At 36.5% G+C, this 21398-nt stretch overlaps 1 protein-coding gene across 3 annotated transcripts in view; it reads left to right on the top strand.

Moving 5' to 3' along the window:
- Nucleotides 1–21398, top strand: part of DPP10 (dipeptidyl peptidase like 10) — a 285484-nt gene that overhangs the window by 218832 nt on the left and 45254 nt on the right. For all 3 annotated transcript variants that reach the window (XM_032445899.1, XM_015868601.2, XM_015868602.2), the window contains exon 5: nucleotides 3820–3894. In XM_032445899.1, the coding sequence (XP_032301790.1) occupies nucleotides 3820–3894 (75 nt within the window). The remainder of the gene's footprint in view (nucleotides 1–3819; nucleotides 3895–21398) is intronic.

Raw genomic sequence — 21398 nt, 5'->3', positions numbered from 1 at the left:
AACAGTAAGAAAAAAACCATACAGAGTCCATCCTAAACAATAAGAACAACAATTTTCAGTCAGTGAAGTAGGAAATAAAAAAGTGCTGACATATAGAGATTCGTTCTGATGGTGAAAACCTGAACCCAGCTTACAGGTTCACAGTTGTAACAGGAGTGTCTGGTAGTAGCAAAATACACATAAAATGCAAAATTAAAAGTCATCAGTGCCAAAAACAGACTTTGGAAATCGAACTTGAGAATTTATTGTTCATCTGAATTTTGCTTTCCTTTTTAATTGCTTGTATGGAAAGGCAGAAGAAAAGCCACATGCAGGTTGGGAAGTCAGTTCTGTTTCTGTGTTGTGGAATCTTTTTCATCCTTTTACTTTCACTCTTAGTGTCTCAGCTTCCCATCTGCTTTTTCTTTCCATTCAAAACTACATTTTGCAAAACATTTGGAATCTAGAGGCTGGAAAGCTGAATGGGAAGAAGCTGTTCAAAGGCAGTGTCTCCCTTTGCCAGCATTCAGCTCTTACTCTTGTGATCTTCTGTGGTAGTGAAAAGCTGCAGTCATCGCTTGTCCATGGGATCCTAATGTCGCACATTAACTGTCAGGAAAAGAATTAAAGCCATTATCATATGTATTTCTTTCATTCAATCTTGGAAAGGTGGTGTTAAATATGGATAGTTCCAATGATTTAGTCAGAGGATGGGTTTCTTTGAGTGAAAAATGCAAGATCAAATATGAGTTTGTTTTTTAGCTGAAAATATGACGTAGTATTCAGCAATGTATGGAAAATGGATGACAAGTTTAAGAAGGGAAGACTGTACAGGTGAAATGTAACTAATTCAGGGATAACAGTTTATCTGTTTGATGTATTTGTAGTTGAATAAAGCTGATAGCTTTTGTAGGGATTTTAGGTCTTGAGGTGGTGAGATAAGTAAAATGATCTTCCCTTCTGCCTTTCATATGTCCAGGTTTGAAAGGGACATGGGTGTATATGTAAGATACAGTGCATGCAGAGCTCACTTAACATCAGTTTCCTATCCAGCTAATGCTGTGCAGTGATGCAGAGGGAAATGAGCCCTGATTCTGCAGCCAGGGACCAGGCCTAATTAGCTGCATATCTGCCTGTTTCAAAGCTTATTTGTCTGGGGCTACAGGTCTTACAAATCAGTTCTTACAAATCAGGCAAAGAAAGATAAACACAGAGGCAGAATCATAAGGGACAGCATTTACATCTGTCGTTCTGAAGAAGGTTCAGCAGCTCCTGTCAAAGCAAGGAGCTTGAAAAGTTGCTGATATGCAGGAATGGCAGTGGAAAAGCATTCTCTAGATAACAACATGCCTAAGGGTTTACTTTTTCTTTCAGTACTTTATTTTTTCTTCAAAATTCAAAACCACTGTTCTCCTGAGAAGAGAACAAATCATTGAGGTCAAGTTCTTGACAAACTTCTTTTTAATAAATAAACAAGTTTATTCCCTGTAGCAAACATCCCCATACACAAAATCCCCAGGGTTTCAGCAGCACACATCTTGTTTCCCATAGAGAGGACTGCAGCTTTCTTTCAAATCCATCACCTGGTGATCTCATCACCCCAGTCAGATTCAGGTGTGTGTTGGTTGATGAAATACCTTAGACACATACATAGGGAAAAACAGGAATCTGTCTCTTTTTTTAAGTCTACAGATACTGAATTTATTTTCCACGGTTGACAGGAAGAATGAGTCTGGTTATAATGTGGGTTTTTTCCCTGTTTTTGAACTAGAAGAGTTTATTCTGTGCACAGAAGTGCTATTTCTGAATTTATTGCCAAGATTGTCTGAAAGTAACAACAACAAAAATGTAGTTGTAGCTTAAACCCCTCTGAAATTCTATTTGCATTAAACATTTGATTCCTGGGAGGCTTGAATGTAAATCCAGATTTAAAAATAGGTTAATAATATTTTTAGGGTAATTTCAATAAATCAGTACTGCTGTCAGCCTTGGCTGTGAGAACGTGTTTTCTTATGGTCTCATTTATGTTTTCTTGGTTTTTAAATGGAACATTAAAAAGTACAAAATGGCTTTATGGTCTTTCTCACAAGAATTCCATTACACTAGAAACCATTCTGCCAAAGCCATTCCCTGAAATCAAGAGATTATATCTCACTGGCATTACACGTGCACCATGTGTACAAGTTTTTGCTGGAAGCAAACAAAAGTTTGCAGGTGAGCTCAAGCTGGATGAACATGGTCATTTTCAGTAGGATTCAGGTTAGTTTAAATCCCAAATCCACAGGACTCCACTTGGATAGAGTGTGAGAGTAGCTCCTGATGGTGGTGTTTTAGATTGCCAATGCTTTGCAGCTGATCTAACCAGGTGTTAGCATTAATTGTATTACTTTTGTGGTGGCATAAATAACTGAAGATTCTTATTAAATGCTGGAAATGTTAAGTGCTACATTTCCTGAGAAGGAATTTGGAAAACTGCTTGGGTTGCGTAACTGCTTGTGAATGAGGTAGTAGGGGCCATAATTAATAAACCAAACCAAATCAGGGGATTTTCACATCTAAAATGTTTTCAGTGATGTGTCAAACAAAAGGCATGTTGTCCATACATTTAGTTTCAGGTGATTATCTCATGAGCGATTGTTTATACATAGTGGAAATCTATTCTGTGATTCATTTTAACCTTTATAGATTAAAAAATTCCCCACAGCCTTAAAAGACCCTTTTGTCTTCTTGCCTCAGGACAGCTGATTTATCTTCAAACTTTGGAGACTGTTGTACTATTGTGCACATTTTTTTTTTTTTCCAAAATTCATTTTTTTCCTTTTGACTAGATTTGTTTAACTTGGTTCTAGTTGAATTACATACTAACTTGAGTTTAGACAGCATATCAAGATGTTGCATCTTCTTAGCTTACTGAATGGTTAGTCGTATGAATGCATTGGTCTGTGATTTCTGGTTAGTGTACTTTAACCCTTCCCACTGATTTCTTTAGATTAGCAGTAGGATTTGGCTATACATAGCAGGATGCTCAAGAAGCAAAATCAGAAGTCTTCATATGTTGTTCTGCAGGGTTATTCATTCATTTTTCTTCATCATCTAGCTCTGTGGTTCTGTTAGTTTTTCTATGCTATTTCTTATTTTAAATCTTTTACTTCTCCCTTTCCATCTCATTCCACAGGTATTTCAGGATTCATTAAAAATTAATTCCTGCATCACACTTTAAAGCACACCTGTCTTTCTTCTACATTAGATGAATTAAATTTTTTGCAACATCAGTGTTACACCTTGATTAAGTTACAGCCCTGAATTCAATTGGGTGTCATGTAGTCTTAGCTAGATATAAGATGTTATTGGTTTTATAATTGTATTTTATGTTACACTTACTTTCCACTAAACCTTTTACTTCCTATGAGAAAGAGGACTTTTCTTTAATGCAAACTGGCATACAGAATGTTTATGTGGTGTTGAAAGAAACATAGTATGGACAGAGTGTACACCTATTCTTTTGTTGTTGTTGTAGTAGTTGTGCATTGTCTTTAAAGCTTAACCAAGTAACAGGTCTTCTATGTAATTATTCCTGATAAACACACCAACCAAAGCATCTTCCCTCTTCCTTTGAAAATGAATTGGTTCTAGTTGTTTATGCTTACTGCCTGCAATCATGACAAAAACTCATCAGCTTCTGAATTTGTAGTTGGTTATTACAGTCCATCTTTTGTGTAAATTAAGCAGGATTTCCTAATCAGAACAATCATGAATGGAGAATTATTAAATTAACTGTAGTTTGGAAAAAAAATGATCTTTCCTTTTGTGTACTCACTTCTACTGTTACTTCATTTGTAGGTAACTTTCAAAGCATCGAGATACTCAGTTTCACCAGACTTAAGATATGTTCTTCTTGCATACGATGTAAAACAGGTAAGCCAACAATTCACTTTTATCGTATGTATTGACGGATCAGCAGGAAACAGGTTCACTGTTGTTTGGTTCTCTGGTTTTGTTGTGGAAGGTTCCTGTTTGATTCTTTCATGAAAAATTCTTTCTCCTTGCTGTTTCTCTTCTTCATTATTCCTTACTATATGAAAGAGTTCTTCTAATCCTTCATATTGACTTAATTTCCTTATTTGATCTGCTGAAATTCTTGTTTTGGGTGGCTTTGTTTATATTTTCTTAGCAATATAGCCAGTATGGAAAAGTGGCAAATTATGGAAATATCCATTGCTCCTCACTAGACTTAAATGCAATAGTGTCAGTGTTGAAGTTGTCCCTCAGTAAGTGTGATCCACTGACATGCAAACAGTAGTGATTGGGGTTGGCTTTGGATGAGGCTTCTGATGCTTACTCTGTAGTCCTGTTATTGCTCTCGTGGCTTTCAAACCAGAACAATGTTTATGTGCTCTAGATGTGGTAGTGACATTGCTAAGACTGGTTAGTAGCATGGTTTTGTCAGCTCAATTCTCTGTTCTTTTTAATGCCACTGAATTTTCTCACATTCTGAAAAGACTCTTTTCCGTAAGGTAGGTGGGAAAATCACCAAAAAGTGTGTGAATATTCTTTCAAAATTTAGTAAAGTTGTTGTTGTAAATATGTGGTAAAAGGCATTTTTTCTCCAAATTTTCCAGTTCTTGAGAAATTTGTTAGGCTCATGAGGCACTTCCATGTTTTCTCTAAATCCTTGTGGGACAAGGTGTACAATGTATTGGGAAGCCTCTGTATTTCCTTGTTGCTAATATTTCTTGTATCACAAAGGACTTAAGATAGTGTTAATTTTTCTTGAGCTGCCTTGTGTTTTTCCTCAGTCAGAGTCTGATTTACTGGTTCTAGAAGGGAGGATATCCTCTCATCTTCCTTTATCTAGTTGTTCACCATCATTTGTTAAATTAGTTGCCTAATTAAAAAAAAAAAAAAAAAGCTTTGTAAATAAATTGGAGATCTTAAAGTAAGTAGCAGGAGAACTGGGGCTGACTCCTCAGAAGAACACATTTGAATGTAGGACAATACATTTGAATATATCTGAAATGAGGATTTGCTTCTTGTTGCATATTAAAACACAGTGGTTTTTAAGTGTTAATGGATCAAATGTATTAATCGGGAGTTTTTTTGAATAAGCTAATGTGCTTCAGCTGAACAGGTTGAAAAAAATAGAGGCAATTGTTTCTTCAAGACATTTTGTCATGGAGTTATAATTAGAAATGAGGTTATTTTGATGTTTTGATTCAAAATAAATGTTGAGTTAAATTTAATAGTTGAATATTTATTTTACTATTGTCAGCATTTTCTTTATTTTATGCTTGGATTGGCAAACTGTAATTAAATGTGCAGTTGTTTCAGCACAGTTAAGAATGTCCTCTATGCATAACAGCACAGAAATCTATTTGAAAATAAGGCATCTTTGAATAGAAAACTAATAATTGAATGAATCATTTAAACCATGCTTAAAGAAAGGACAAAACTGTTTTATTTGTCATAGCAGCTGTTTTAGTGTAGCTCTGTAAACTTGGAATTCCTTTGCTGTGGAATTCAAAGCATTGTAAATTGATTTCTGGACATTAAGATCCCTCCATTTTTATCATAGCAGATCACAAGATGTAAGACAGCTTTTCTGGCATATGTACTGCAGCAAAACTCTCTGGCAAATTCCTTTTTTTTTAGCATAAGTCTTTCACAATTTTAGAGGTCCTTTCTTTGTGCTCTTTGCTGTATTACTCCAAGCTTCTGAAATGCTTTCTTCAATTCTCCAAGTATTTGACTTTGCCAAAACTGGCTTGGATTGTAGTTCTGACTTGCTCACTCACTGTGACTTGATCAGCATCACTGAAAAAGTCTCATTTTTACAAGGCAACCAATCAGTAAGTAGGAATGAATCTGAGAAATTAACACACGTGTTCTTGCTGAATGTCCTACCAACCTGATTCTTCTGGGACCGTGTGAATGCAGCAGCAGGGAAACCTTTGTGTGTACTGTATGCAGAGGGGGATAGTTCTGCAGTGAAAAGAACTTTTTGATTTTTCTTTGAAGGTTATCAAGGTATGAGCAGAGAATGGGATACTCTGAGAGTTCGAACATCTAAGCCAGTTGAGATTTCGAGAGGAAAGGTTATTTCTCTGTTGCTTTTAATAAAGTGTGTGTTAAAATGACCTTTAAACATCTTCTCACTCTGCTGGTGGTATTATTCACAACTGCCAAAAACTGACTTATACTTTTGATTAGAAAATAGAAATCAAACATTCTGTTCTTGTGCTAATGGTAAAGGATGGGGCAGTGAATGTACAATTTGGTAGCACAATGAGCACTCATATGCAGAGAATTTCTTTTTGCCGGTGGGGATTTTGTTCATCTCTCAGCAGAAGGTTTTTCCTGGAGACCAAGTGAAACTAAAATAAATTTTATTCTAGATACAAATAGGTTTTTTTTTTATCATGGCCACCATAGGCATCTTCTTACCATGTTTTTGCTAGAATGTAGTATGTCCTGGAAGAGCAAATGAATAAGTAAATGGGGATCAGTGTCTCTTTTTCTTTGTAAGTCCTTTTGTTATCCTCACTTGGTTTAATAATTTCTTTCCTTGTGACATACTCTTGATTTCTTTTGGTTTCCCCTACAGAGTACCATTTCCCTCTTCCAGCTTTCAAATTCCTATTGAATACCAACTTTCAGGATTTCTTCTTTATTCTCTTTCCTATTACTAATGCTTATTTTCCTCTTTCAGTGTATATTGTATGATTTGTGGTTTGGTTTTAGCTTTTGGTTCAGAAACACAATAAAATATCAATATTTATCTCTAGTCTGGAAGGATAAGGATTTATAAATTCTCTAAAATAGAAAATGCTTTTCCTGAGCTGGGGCTTCAAACTGTAATGTCTTTTAGCTAGAGGATTTTAATAAAACAGTGTGTTTAGCTTGTAGCAATGTAAAAAAATAATAATTCTTATGGTAAGATCAGGATAAAAAAATTAATGCTCTACACAAGGGAGGAGAAAAGCAGAGCTGTGGATCTGAATGCGTGGAATAAAATAGTTTTCAAAACTGTTACTGAATATTTGTTAAGTTACTGCACTGAAGGGAAGAGTTCAAAAGCAAAGAAACCCTAAGAGAAAGAAGTTAGTTATCTGCTGTGTGTTAATGCCTGTCATCACTTTGCTGCTGTAATCTCTGTTTTTAGAGGATAATGGTAGGGAATACTCACCACAGTCTCTGGAAAATGGAGAGGGAATATCAAGAAGGGGTGTGCTCATCCAGCTCTTAGACTGTTTCTGATACAGGCAGTGCATCAAGTGCACTGAAGGGCTCTTCAGGAGTTATCTATATAGAAGAATCCATAACAGGAAAAAATTCAGTGCAGTCTTAAACTACGATTATCTTGATCAGCTTTAGGAGATTGACTTTCTATTAATTAAGTGAAAACTAAATGTTCAGTTGTTGATAATCTTCTCAGTGAAATTAATTATTAGATTTTTTTGTTTGTTTGTTTGTTTGAAAATTAAGGGATAAAGAAATTGTCCTACGTTATTTCTCTATTTTAGTCGAGGCACTGTTTGGTGTTAAATACTTGGAACATGTGCAAATGTTTTCAACAAGATTTTTATGTAGTGCTTCTGAAAATCTGACTTTGAAGAGCATTATCTGGAGAACAAGCTGAAGTTTGGTAACATACAGGAAAAAAAAGATTAAATGAGGGCTGTCTTCCAACACAGAAAACATATTTACTCACAGGATCTCTCCCTTCAAAAGACTTCTTATATCAGTTGTATCTAGACAGCATTTCATGTACTGCTATATATGAAATAAATATCTGACATAAAATTCCTATCAATTTTTTTTCCAGAAATGCATATTTCTTCACATGAACTCACTATTTATGTCTTTCATAGGTCATTTTCTCTAACTAAAAAAGCAAATAACCTAGAAGATTAAATATTATGCCTGATCTGTAATATCAGAGAATTAGAACGTCCTCTGAAATTTAATTAGTGTTCAGCAGATTTGAGGAAAGCAAACCAAGCATATGGGTTGAAAACACATTCCTCTTAAGAAAATTACTGGAAGTATTTTTTGAATGAAGACCATGGTAAAGAAAGAAAGCATGGGATTCCCAGTCATATCTTGAACTTCAAACTATTAATTATTCCCAAATAGTAGCATATGGAAGCATATGTGATAAACCTGGGTTTGCATAATGTTTCTCACCTCTTACTGAGCCTCCCAAATCTTGACACTATGCATTTGCATCCTCTTACAGTTGTCCTCTTTTGGGTTTGTGTAGTCCTTTTGTGCAAAGTGAGCAGTAAGTCCAACAAGCTGAGAATCAGTGGAGCTGAAAAATGGGAAGAAGTGTGAACAGGCACCATTAGGGCTATGATATCTGTGCAGTTCTGATACCTGCCAATTTGAGATCTCTTTCTGCTTATTTGATGCTCAGGGTGTTGGAGAGGCTTTGTTTAGAGGACTGATGCATGAAGCTAAGACACTGGACACAGCTCCAAGTATGCAACTGAAATGGGAAACAGCAGCAGCTTTCCAGCATGTAACCATGCTGTCACTTCATACTAGCACAAGAAAATAGTTGTTTTCAGTCTCCCTGCTCTGCAGAAATGTATGCTGCAGATGGAGTTTATAACATCCAGTAGTGCTAAAAAGTGTTTGGTGAACACCAAAATGAGATAACAAAAAAAGAATATGCAATGAAATGCATAGATTTTTTTTTTAGAGTAATGTAAACTGGCATGCGCTAATTAGACCCATATGCCTGTGGTACTTAGCAGATACTTCTTCAACAGAATACACACGTTGCTATGGCAATCGCTTTGTTTGTCAAATGTTAAGTAAGCTTCAAAAAAAGAAGAAGAAAGCCTTGAAATGTTATTTTCTGTTGTGACTAGTGTCTTCAACCCACACACAGTTGTTCTGAAATAACGTACAGTCTCCTAGTATATAGGATTCATCTTAAAGAAGAGGCAGGGGCAACATTACTGAAAAAGGTGATTTCTGCATTGCTTGGTGTCTGCACTTGTCTGCTCTCATTAAATAGGCTTCCCTCAGCCCTTTCACCTGACACTGTTGTGCCAAATGTGTGGCATTGTTTGCCCAAGCTGTGTTGCACTTTCCTGACTGTTCTCTGAGGTCGTATCTTGTCTTTACTTAGTGTCTAAGATAGCTTTAAGTCTGTGGGATGATTCATTTTACTGTATGGCCCCAGTGAATGGGACATTCCAGCCAGTCATCATACACAGCTACAGAAAATGTTTGGTTTTGTGAATTTATGGTGCAGAGATGAAAGTGTAGTTTCTTTGGAATATCATCTACTTCCTAGCTCAGCTGTTACATTGAAGGGCAGGTTTGGGATTGGTGGATTGCTTCCCTTCCGTTCCAGAAGTGGAGGAACACTGGTATGATCCACATGTACATGGCCAGGTACCCACTGACTGAAGCCACTCTAGAAATACTGGAGCAACTGTTAATTATTTCAAATGCTGAATTGGAGTTGCATCTGATTAGCTTCCAATTTGAATAGAGTTTTGTTTCTGTTGTTTTTTCTTTTTCTGAGATAAAACTTCAGAATGCCTTCTTTGGCATTCAATGACCTCATTGCAGCCTTTCAATACCTGAAGGGAACTTACTCCCAGGAGGGGAGTAAACTCTTCGAAAGGGCTGATAGTAGCAGGACTAGGGGAAATGGTTTTAAGTTAAAAGAAGGAAGATTTAGGTTGGATGTTAGGGGGAAGTTCTTTACTAGGAGAGTGGTTAGGTCCTGGAACAGGCTGCCCAGTGAGGTTGTGGATGCCCTGTCCTTGGAGGTGTTCAAGACCAGGTTGGACAGGGCCCTGGACTCATTTGGAGATGCAACTTTGTGGTGTACTTCTTGCTAAAAAACAAGTATTTCTGCTAAATATGTTTTCGCTATTGGGGAAATAAGTAAATATTTGGTCCTTTATGTATCTGTCAACATTTCAGATATCATACTATGAGGTTTTATCACATGAGCTATTAGCTGTGAAGTTGAAGGTGCTGTATGTATGTGTGTGCATAAATAAGTGGAGGGTAAGAAAGGAAAGTTGTCTGTATAGAAGGATAAGTGCAATGTATTTTGGCTGTTTATGTATGAATATAGCTTGCACTTGGTATATTTCAAGTTTGCGGAGCTTTTATTTCATTCACCAGTTACTATCATCAAACTCTTCACAATGCTGCAGGAAAGCTTTTTAAATTTATCATCTGAAATAACTCATGTTAACTTACAGCCTACTTAGACATCATGTCTGTTCCTCTGCATGGTAACTGCAGGTTTGTTGAATGTGTTATTAGATCTTAAAGTGTTCCACGTTGCTGAACTCTTGCTTTAGTGAATAACTTTGGAGAGGATAAACTGATCATAGCATGTGAGAATGGGGAAAATTTTTACACAGTATTACATAATTTACCACATAATTTGTGTATTAATCTTTCAAAGTTTGTAACTTGTTTCTAAGATATTAATTGAAGGAAGTGTACTAGGGAAGGACCTTGAAGGTGATATAAAGAGACACAAATGAGTTTTGTGTTTCATTGAGTTAGTTGTCTGTATTTAATCTAACAGTCCTCTGGGCAGGTTTACCTTTTTGGCATAAAAAAATCTCTCTTCCATCTCATTTTTCTTTTTTATATCAATGCCTGCATAATCTGCTGTGGATATTTTCAGGCTAAAGAGTGGCCTAAGTATCCTTGACTTGAGCAGTGATTATACTTCTCATGAAGTAACACACTGTGATAATGCCCTTGAAATCTGGGATTCGGTACTTGACTTCTTAGCTTCTATGTTCTAAAGAAATGATGAAGAGCTGGCTCCTGATTCCATTGTCTTCACTGACTTGATTCAGTGGTGATGGATCAAGCTTTTAATGTATAACATTCAAGAACTAAATAAAGCTTTCAAACTATTTTCTCTATTCAGTTAATGGTGATCATTCTGAGGCTACATTTTCTTGAGAAAAAGCTTGATAGGTGAGAAATTGAAGAAAGACAAATAGGAAGAGCTGGCAAGCTTTCTGATGTTTGAGTATGCTTGAAATACTCCAGTCTGTTTTGAAAGTATTTTTGAGCCTGCTTGAAAGTTATAGGTGAATGTATGAACAGAAGACTTTTTAAGTGAAACCATCACTGTTTACAATCATTCTTTCAGTGTGATCATATTATAGAGCATTTGGAATCCAGGGTTCCAGTCAGATGACACCATCCATGGTCTGCTGCTGCATGGAAGTTCTAGTGAGAGCAGAAGCCACAAATGTTTCCATATACACAATTATGATATTTGAAAGCCACATGTTATAGAAATATGTCATGGAACAATGAATTATTATAGCAGTTGAAAAATGAATAGTCATCTGTACTAGAAGAACGTAGGTGGTTGTATGGAAAATTTCTGTTAAATGTTTTGCATCAGAAGTTCGTTCACATTGCAGTTGGTGCTTTCATTTCCAGGGTTCTGGAATCTTCAATGAAATCTTAATTTGAAATTCCTTACCTTGTCAACCAGTAAATAATAAGTGCTAGGTAAAAATACAGAGAATTATTTACTAGAATTGGAGACTAAAAAATGGTACTACTTCCAGTTCTTTTTTGAGTTAACTATGACAGCATGTGGTCTCAATATAAAAAAAATTGATACCATAATAATTTTTTTAATAGAAAAGTTTAGGTTAGTGTGAATCCTCTGGTTCCTGGGGAACTGTACTGGTTCTCAAAAACAGCACTGACAGAGTGGTATTGGAAAATAAATGAGATTAGTCAAGCTGTCTGGGCACTACTCATCATTTGGATGAACAGTGGTCTTGGGCAATGCTTTACTTTAAAAAGATATATTTCGTAACCTAATAAAGCTACTATTTCTAAGGTATGATTATAAGTCTTACCAAACTGAACTTTTCCATTTAAAGAAACACTGAAATCAGACTTCCCTTTTTTTTTACTGAAGACTTTTAGACTCTTCCTTCTATGGGATTTGAGGGCTTTCACAGTGGACATAATGCTGTAGAAGTGATCGCAATTTTCAGTAAATGTTTTGTTATTTCAATTGTTTTATTTTTCCGACTGAACTTCAAAGGCTTCTAAATGTTGTTATTTCTTCAATTTTTTAGGCTGGTTTCCCAAAATAACCATGTATAACTTATTTGTATTTTGTTCATCTGCCAACTTGATCAGGGTATTAGAATTGACCCTCTTTATTTCTTAGCAACCCATCTGCCCGGCAGGTGTGTGTTTGTTAGTGACACAAAATTGATTCAGTGTAATGTAATGCAGTTGGGTTTTATATAAGCATTATATTTGACATTATATCCCTGGTAAAATAAATAAATAAATAAATTGCAGCATGGACAAGTTAGAGAACTTCACATTAACTCACAGTGGCAGGAAAGGGTTAATTTTCTCCTTGCTTCTTTAGTTAACTGAGACTTTATCTGGCTTAGCATTAAATGGCCTCAGAAATCTACAGACCTGCTTTGCCTTTGCAGTCTCAAATGTAAAACAGACAGAATCTCCCTGATCAGATCACTGTTAAGAAAAGTCATTTATTTGGCCTAACAACTTTGACCGTATCCTGTTAAGCCAAGGAATTATTTATTTTCAGTAGCTTATGGGATTTTGTAAAGGGGAGCCTGCATTTTTTTTTGTGTGTGCTTGCAGTTTTTCTTAGGTGTACATTTTACAATTCATTAAACCAGCCGTACAAATTAATCATCTTTGGTGCCACTGCAGAATTGTCTGAATGTGCTTGTGTATGTTAATTAGTTGGTGCTAGCTTTGATTAGAGGTAGAAATTATGGCTATGGGTTGTGACCTGTTTGAAGGATGTGACTAGTTTGCTCATTTTATTAACAGTGAATGCATCAATAAATGAATGGTAAAGTTTCATTAAGTTTTGTGGTTCTACTAAGATGCATGATACTTAACAGAGTACATAGTAACTCTCAAGATCAAGGACCTTTGGGTTGAAATATTAGTGGCACTCAGTACACAAAACAAATTATATCCTGCTAGGGAACCAATTATCCTTTGGTTATAGATGGACGCTTTTGAATGTGAGCAGAACGCACCTGGATGAATTGACTTCCTGAGATACTCAAAGTGAATTAAAGATAAAACTGTTTAAATTTTAATGGTAATTTTGTACAAGTTCTGTTCTCATTATTCTTTATGAACTCTATATACTTAGGCATTTCTACCTATCTCTTTTCAGTGTTTCTGTATGTTTATGTATTTTTAATGTCTTCTGGTAAGAATGTTTCAAACAATCTGTTTCATCATCACCTGCTATGAGAAGAGATACTCACTTGACTGAATTTGAAATAGAGTTCAGCCAAATTTAAATTATTTTAAGAGTCTACAACACATAGCCATCAAGTTCAAAGGCAGAATTTCAGATCTGTAGCAGATATTAACTTTCAAGCTGACATTTCTTTTCTCTAGCAGTGATTGCATTTGCAGATTCTGCATAAGTGGTACACTGAGTAAAGTGAAAGTTTAATTATAAAGGGAAACTTAATTGAATATTTCTGTTTGATTAATAATAGAGAAGTAGGAACATTGTGTTTGATTTTAGACATAAGCCATGTAAGAGGTGCTGAAATATTGCTGCTTGTGAGTGAAACTAGCTAGAATGCTAAGGTGTGCTTTCCTTACTGGGTAACTGTGTTTCTGGTGACTGAATATAGGTTGTGACCTTGCAGTTTGAGTTCCCCTCTATGGGGTGTAAAAGCACAGACAAGAGTCATAGTGAAGGTCACAAGGCTTTTTACTGCAAACTGCAAGTTGGCTGTCAATCTATTCATTATCTTCACTGTAGTGTCACTGTCTCCTAAATAGCAATCCAACAGCTCTGTTTAACTAAGTGAAAAAATACAGGGAAAGGGAACAGGCCAAGCATTGTCCTTTTTCCAGGCCACCCAAGAAAAATAACACACCCAGCAATTTCGGAATCACTGGCACCCAGTTAACATCTTACATAAAAGAATGTGAATCCCATGTAAGCGCAGAGCTCAGTAATAACACTCTGTGTGGAAGCACCATAAAGAAACAAGATGCACAGAATTTTGATTTCTTTAAATACATAAAATATTTCAATTCCTTATTTTGGTTAAAATTGGAGACACTTAAAGCATGTTTTTCAGTATTCTTGGTCTTGATGGATGTGGAATGGTGAGCTTGTGTCTAGAACCCGACACAGTCTTTTTGATTGATAGATAGATAGATTTTATTTAGGGGATGGCAGAGGGCTGTTGGTTCTTGTTTGTATTGACTCATAACAAAAATTAGGGGAATCCAGTTTTCAACACTAAAACATAGGGATTCCCAGCAGAGAATTTGTTTTGATTTTCAGTAACATTATTTAGCTTCATTGACTGATACTTATAAGTGGCTACAAATGTTCCACTTTTTCTATTCTATTTCTGGCAACAGCAAGGTTTAGTAGAGCGCTAACACTGCTTGGCAATCTGATAGAGGCTGACCAAGTGATGATACTTTGTATCTGCACCTTAGGAAACTTGTGCTTTTTTACAGAGCTATGCTACATCTAACTGGTCTATCTAACCCTTATGTTTTTACTATGGAAATTGAAATAGAAGCTTCTGAAATGAATGCCAGTGCAGCATAGGAAAGGGGAGAAGAACTGTAATGTATGTAATGGCAGACAGACTTTGTTACATTAGTGTTCTCTATGTCTAAGATAGAGCATAGTTTTACACATGCGTGAGTTGTCTCCGAACACAATTCAAGAACCCACTCTTAAACTTAGCAGTGCCTTTTCAAATAAATTGAATTAGTGTCTTCCAGTAGAAGGTCACACAGAAGTTGCTGTAAGATTTCCAGAGATGCCAGATTTGTTTTGCAAGTAAGACTTTTTGCTATCCTCTGTATGAAAGAGTTCTGCATGGGATGTATTTCAGAGAGAGCTTTTCTTGCTGACAGCATCACTTGCTGGTAGCCGGGTCCTGCCCTTTCCTGAAGGGCTGTGGCAGAGCAGAGGGATAGCTTCCCTCCCCCTGAGGCATTCAGCTCATTATTCATGTCAGAATGACCCTAAAACAGGGTCTGCTCACTCCAGGGGATGCCTGAGGCCTAGCAGCTCTTCTGTATACTTCTATTCGGTCTTCGGTATCAACACTTCTTGTCTTTATGTTTTGCAGAATAACAGGCCCATCTTTTACCTACACACAGGTTGTTAGGACTCTGGGTTGTAACTCTGGGCAAAGAAGAAAGATGAGTTGACTTTAGATTATGACAGTGACTAAATGGATTTTTTTAGAGATGTTCAAAATCATACAGAAATGATGATAGTGATTTGTTAATCACTGAATAATGACTCCATTAATACGAGAATATATTATTATAATAGTTACTTTTGGTCTTAAAGAGTAGAAAAGTATAACATTATCCTCTTATATACCTGTATCAGTTTTATGTATTGCCTGCAATAAAGCATGTTTTCTTACTCCTTTTTTAGTATGTTATATTGCAAATAATCTGTTTGTACCTTTCATCTTCTTATCCTTAAATTAGAGTCACAATCCTAACTAAAATCACTGGTGATGGCTTTTATTAATTGAAGAAAGGACAGCTCTGAAAATGGCATAACAATTTAAAAAGTAATCATCTGGGGGAAAAAACATACTCAAAGTGGCCAGTGTTTATTTCCCAATCTGTATACCCTGGTAATCATGTTTATTCTCTGGTAATGACCACAAAATAATCAGAATTAATATATGTTTTGCCCAGGGAAGCTATGGATGGCCCATCCCTGGAGGTGCTCAGGGTCAGGCTAGATGGGGCCCTGGGCAACCTGATTTAGTATGTGTGTCCATGCTCACGAGAAGGAATTGGAATTGGGTGGGCTTTAAGGTCCCTTCCAACCCAAGCCAGTTTTTACTTCAGTCCCTGGTATATCATTGGAAATACTTGCACAAGAAGCAATGTTTATTTGTATTTATAAAGGAGTATATCTTGTTTGTACATAGCCATTCTGTGTATTGGTGCATGTGTACCTGGCACTGCCTATGTTTTTAGGTACATATGCTAGTTTTCCATAATTCCTGTTGCAGACTAGAGATAGACCATACCTGAGACTAGATCCTTAGTTAAATAGTGTCTTTCCCTTTTCTTGGAATTCATTATTTCATTTAAGATACTTTTAATTCACAACAAAGCCAAACATCCATCCTGGGTAAAGATACCACAGTAATACTGTAAAACACTGAGTGGTGTTTGCATTTTTTTTTTAATTTTTTTTTTTTTTTGCATATTCCTTTCATCTTCTACAAAATGGAGTGTGTGCTATATTACTATGAATTACTTTCAGCAATGCCAAATTTTTCTCTTTGATTTCCTCAGAACATAAGGATGTGCAGTGGCTGCTTTATGTAATGGCCTGTTTAATGAGTATGGTGTCATCTAAGTTGAAGCTTCAATTTCAGTTTTTCTGATACCAGCAATGCTTCAATCTTAGAAGATGGAATATTATGTGTACATATATAGTACTGAATTTTTTTCTTTTATCAGATCTTAATTTTCACATGTACCCAAAATCAAATGGAAGCTTGTATAGATGTATTACATCACTTCAGTGGAAGTAATATGACCATTCGGTGGCTGACTTCATCTGAAGAAGGACTGCAGAATGAATATGTGGGGATTTGAGTGTGCGTATATTTGTACGTAGAGATCCCTCTTCACTCCACGTTGCCCTTTTTTGGAAGTATCCATATGTGCAGTTTCTGTTTCCTCAGTGGAGAAGTGAGTTTCTTGCTCTGCCCAGGGCAAGCCTGGGATCTCATTTAGTTGGGCTCTGAGCCATGGGCTGGCAGACATGTTTGGGTTGGAAGGGACCTTTAAAATAATCTAAGGTCTACACATTTGTAAAGTTTAAATACACTTGAAAAGAAATGTGTGCCCCGGTGGCACAGTGGTTAAGGACGCCGCCTTGCAACACTGGGGCCCGGAGCTCGAATCCCCCCTGTGGCGCAAGTGGTAGAAGTGCTGCTCGAATCCCGGGGGCTGGACTCGATGATCTCTAAGGTCCCTTCCAACCCGCACAAGACTATGAAACTATGAAATGAAATGAAGAAGAATGACTTTGATGTACCTGCATTCCTTATTTTTGAAGTTCAAAGGCCCTTCTAACTTGAGATTAGATGCAGATCGGTTCTTGTAGTAGTCTGAAACAACAACAGAAAGGGTATTTTCAGAGACCTTTCTTTAGTGTGTTTTCTCTGCTTTTCTTCTTTTCTTCCAGCTCTTTATATAAAACTTCATGCTCATAGTGTATTTAATTCTGTGAAATTTTGTTGCATAACAGCCAGAGATGTTTCTCTAAATGACAGGTAATAACAGAGCACAGCACATTTAGAAAACTCAGACTATGTAACCCCAAGGTTATATGTATTTAAATCTTACTTCATTACATTTTCTATGAGACAGAACTTCCCAATCTGAAAAGGCTTCTTATGTTTTTCTCTCATTAGTTGCCATACTTTAAAGTCAATGCAAATATAGCTGCAAAAAGCATTGATGTACTGAGGCTGTATGTGTTAACTTAACTGCGAGATTCAGTTCTGCATTCTTCATTATTTCAAAAAATACCTTTCCCAGAACAGGTCAGTTTCTTCTCTTGGGAGGACTGACAAAGGCAGATATTGTTATTTATGGAAGTGAATTCTTGTGATTTTTCCCACTGTAAGTTGCCTGGCTTAAAAGCAGATTTGCCCATAAAAATGTCGCTGTGAGTCCAGCTTAGAATCACTTCGGTCTTTGAGTCCTTGCCCCAGGGAGGCCATGAGCCCTGGGCACTGTGGGGAAGGATCTCAGATGCAGAGCATCAGAACATCACAGAATGACCTGGGTTGGAAGGGACCTCAAGGATCATGTAGTTCCAACCCCCCTGCCTAGCAGGGCCACCAAACATACACCTTTACTAGATCAGGTTGCCCAGGGCCCTGTCCAACCTGGGATTGCATCTAACAGGAAAAGGTGTCATACGGCTGTTGGAAACTGGTGTTGTTTGCTGTTATGGGTAGTGACAACCAACTACTATGAAGCTGGTCAGTGTGGGAGCATGATGCATTGCATTGTAAATCTTTGATGTACATTATCAGATCAGGGCTTTAATGAAATACTTGAAACTGATGTCTCTTGATGGAAATAGGGGAGCTATTGTGTTGACAGATGGAGAATTCTATAAATATCAACAAAATTATGAAATATTGAAAGACAAAGGAGAAAAAGTCTATCAGCATAACAGAATTAATTCTCAGGGGAGCTACTTTAGCACAAGCAACACCATCTGTGCAATCAGTTGTGCTGAAATGTCTGTGAACTGTAGTTTTGATATATTCTTTACCAACCAACATAGATGAATAAAATGCAGATAAGTTTTATGTTCTCCTGAATTCAGTGAAGTTGCCTTTTTCTGTTTTGACACGGTATTAGGTTCTTGCAATGCCCTTTTAAATGTCTTAGGAGAAGCGCATGTCGTACAGGAAGCAAACTGTTCTGTATTTTATCAGCTAGATTATCACAAGAGGATCCAAGCCACATTAAGGGAGATGTGTAGTTCTATTGAAGAAATTAAACTTCAGAGATTCTGGCTGGAAACAGCGTTATCAGTAGCCATTGCTGTATACACGATTAGCAGCGCTCTCATCTTATGGGAGTTCAATAAAACGAACAACAAAAAAGAAATAAGCAGTTTTGCAATTACTAAATAATGAATAAATACCTGATATACTTAATTAAGTGGTCTGTTATGTCCCACGACTGTATCATCTAGCTAGATCTTTTATCATTGGAATGTGGAACTTGCTACCTCTGCACTGAAAGAGGGACAAGCAGTCCTATTGAAAGCAAGCTTCATTGGTGGTTGCTGTTGTTGTTTGGTTTGTTTTTTGTTTGTTTGTTTTTTAATGTAGATTTTCTAAGACTAAAAGAAAACACTCTGCTCAACTCAGGTCATTGTTTAAAAGGTGCTGTGGCACAACTGCCTTTGATTAGAAACATGATAGCAAAAGTGTAATTGAAGCCACAACCTGCAGTATTTAATAATATTATAGTATTAGGTAATCCTGTAATTGAAAGCTTCATCACAGAACAAATGGCCAGAGACAGGTCTGTGTATTTTTTAATCACTTTAACCATCCTAACTCATGATTCTCTTGAGGTTCATTGTATGTAAGGCTATCTTCCATTTACGTTATGCACGAGAAATCCATATTGTTCTCAGAAGACACTTTGGCTGTATTCCTGATCGAAGGAAAATTGGCACACTGTCTCTTCTCTGACTGGACCAACAGGTCAGTCAGCAAAGCTGATAAATCTGTTGGCATTTGCATTTCTCAACAGCATTGAAGTGTCAAATAAGAATGAGAGGTGGCAGTTACTTTGGTACAGATGGATTGAAAGATCTTATAAAGTATGTACAAAGAGCTGAAATGCCTTGAAATATCTTGCAAAGAGAAGACCTTTATGTCACTGTCCCAGAGAAATGTTTCAAACACATCTTTGAGAAGTTGTCTTTGTTGCATGTTATGCTTTAAGCTGAGCTACGATCTCCAGCCTTTGTTACTCAATTTTTGTGTTCTATTTAAGTAAAGACAAGGCTTTTCAGACAATTTAACATAAATGGTTGTTAGCCTGGGATCTTAGGCAATAAATTAATGTTTCTATGAAGGCAGTCAACTACCTGTGCAAATTTAACCTTTTAAAATTCTGTTTATCGTCTGCAAATGCAGCACCAGATTAGAGCCGTTTGGTGTGTGATATTCATCACTTTGTTATAACAGCTTTGAGATCACCATGAAGTTGTCTCTTATCCTAAAAGAGTAGCTCTCGCATCATGACCTTTTAATCACTTCATCCTGAAAAGGCCCTTTTCTGCTACAAGAATCTACTTCATGTTACCTTTGTCAAAAGAACTGTAATACCATAAAAAGGCCATTGCAAAGGCTAATATAGAAATATGGCACAATTAAGACAAAATTAGTGAAGATAGGCCTAGTAGACTGGGAGAAGCATCATGGCTTGTTATTAGGAAGTACTGCAGTAAAGAACTAGCTGTGAGCTCAATTGTTGGAAACTGCATGGGGAGGTGATATTTTGCTCAGTTTTGTACCAAGGTAGTGTAACAGAAGGAGAACAGTATGAACCAGCTGGCAGGAGCCAACAGCACCAAAGAAATAACAGAGATGAATAGAGCATGACCTTTAAAACTAAAGATGAAATTTAGCCTTATTTATACTAATGGAACTTACTCTTTTAGACAGTAATTTCTTTTCATGCTGTCTTAATCCATGTAGTCTATTGAAGATGCTGTATTTCTACACTCATAGGCCATTTATCCTATTCCTTATCACTTCATGAGTTCATATAGTCTCTTCATCTCCCTGTGTCATTTGTGAGCAAACAGTATCTGCTGCCTTACTGCTGCCAGTAATTACTTACTGTGATCTTTTCTTCCAAATTATCCCACTGTATGCCTTGATCTCCCATTGCATCCCCATTATTTGTTAGCATCTTCAGCTCATTTCTGTGATCAGAAACTAGACACGATATCTTATGTGTCATACAACTTCAGACTTTATTCTTTTTTTACTTATTTCTTTGCACGTATTTCACTTGAATCAGCTTGTGCACATTTCTGTAAATATTGCCACACGTAGGAATGTGTCTTCAAAACAAGATGTTGGTTTTTTTTTTGACCTTCTCTAATTTCCTTTTTCTCAGTCTGTTTGAATAAATGCAATATGTGAGAAAGATATTATCTCAGACAAACTGAGAAGAAAACCAAATCTTGGCTCATTTCTCTCTTCTGAAAGAGTAAACTAAATTAAACCTTCACAAACACTCTAAGGAGGCTTGTTGCAGTTCTGCTTTCAACAGGCAGTGATGTGTAAAGATAATATAAATTTCTCTTGAGGGATGCCTTTCGCACGGGACTCAGATTGTTCTGGAAGGATCTTGTAGAAAGATCACACTGTTTGAACTGTTGGGAAATATTAAAGCATTTAAATATGTATCTTTCTTAGACAGAATTAGGAACTTCAGCTCCACTGACCAGAAGTAAGCACTGTCACCAGCCTCATATTTCCATGGAGATGAATTTTTGGATGCATTGTCAGAAGTGTCATTTCCCTTATGCAAGTTGGAACAATATATGAATTTTGGAACAAAATATAAGGCAGTTTAACAAATGAAAAATATCTATGAAATATTTGTGAAATGAAATTTTTAATCATGCTGAATTTGAATATGATGCTGCATGAGAATAATGTGTGTATATGTGTATCAACATAAAAGACGTTATGCTTGAGGCTCGCTGGCTTTGCTGTCATATAACAGTGATTTCAGTGAAGTTACATCTGTTTCTTAATGCTGTAGATGATTAAGGCAGGAAAGATTCATAT

Source organism: Coturnix japonica, chromosome 7 (genome assembly GCF_001577835.2).
Source record: "Coturnix japonica isolate 7356 chromosome 7, Coturnix japonica 2.1, whole genome shotgun sequence".
NCBI lineage: Eukaryota > Metazoa > Chordata > Aves > Galliformes > Phasianidae > Coturnix > Coturnix japonica.
The sequence above is the reverse complement of the archived record's forward strand: the minus strand, read 5'-3'. Positions and strand labels throughout refer to the sequence as shown.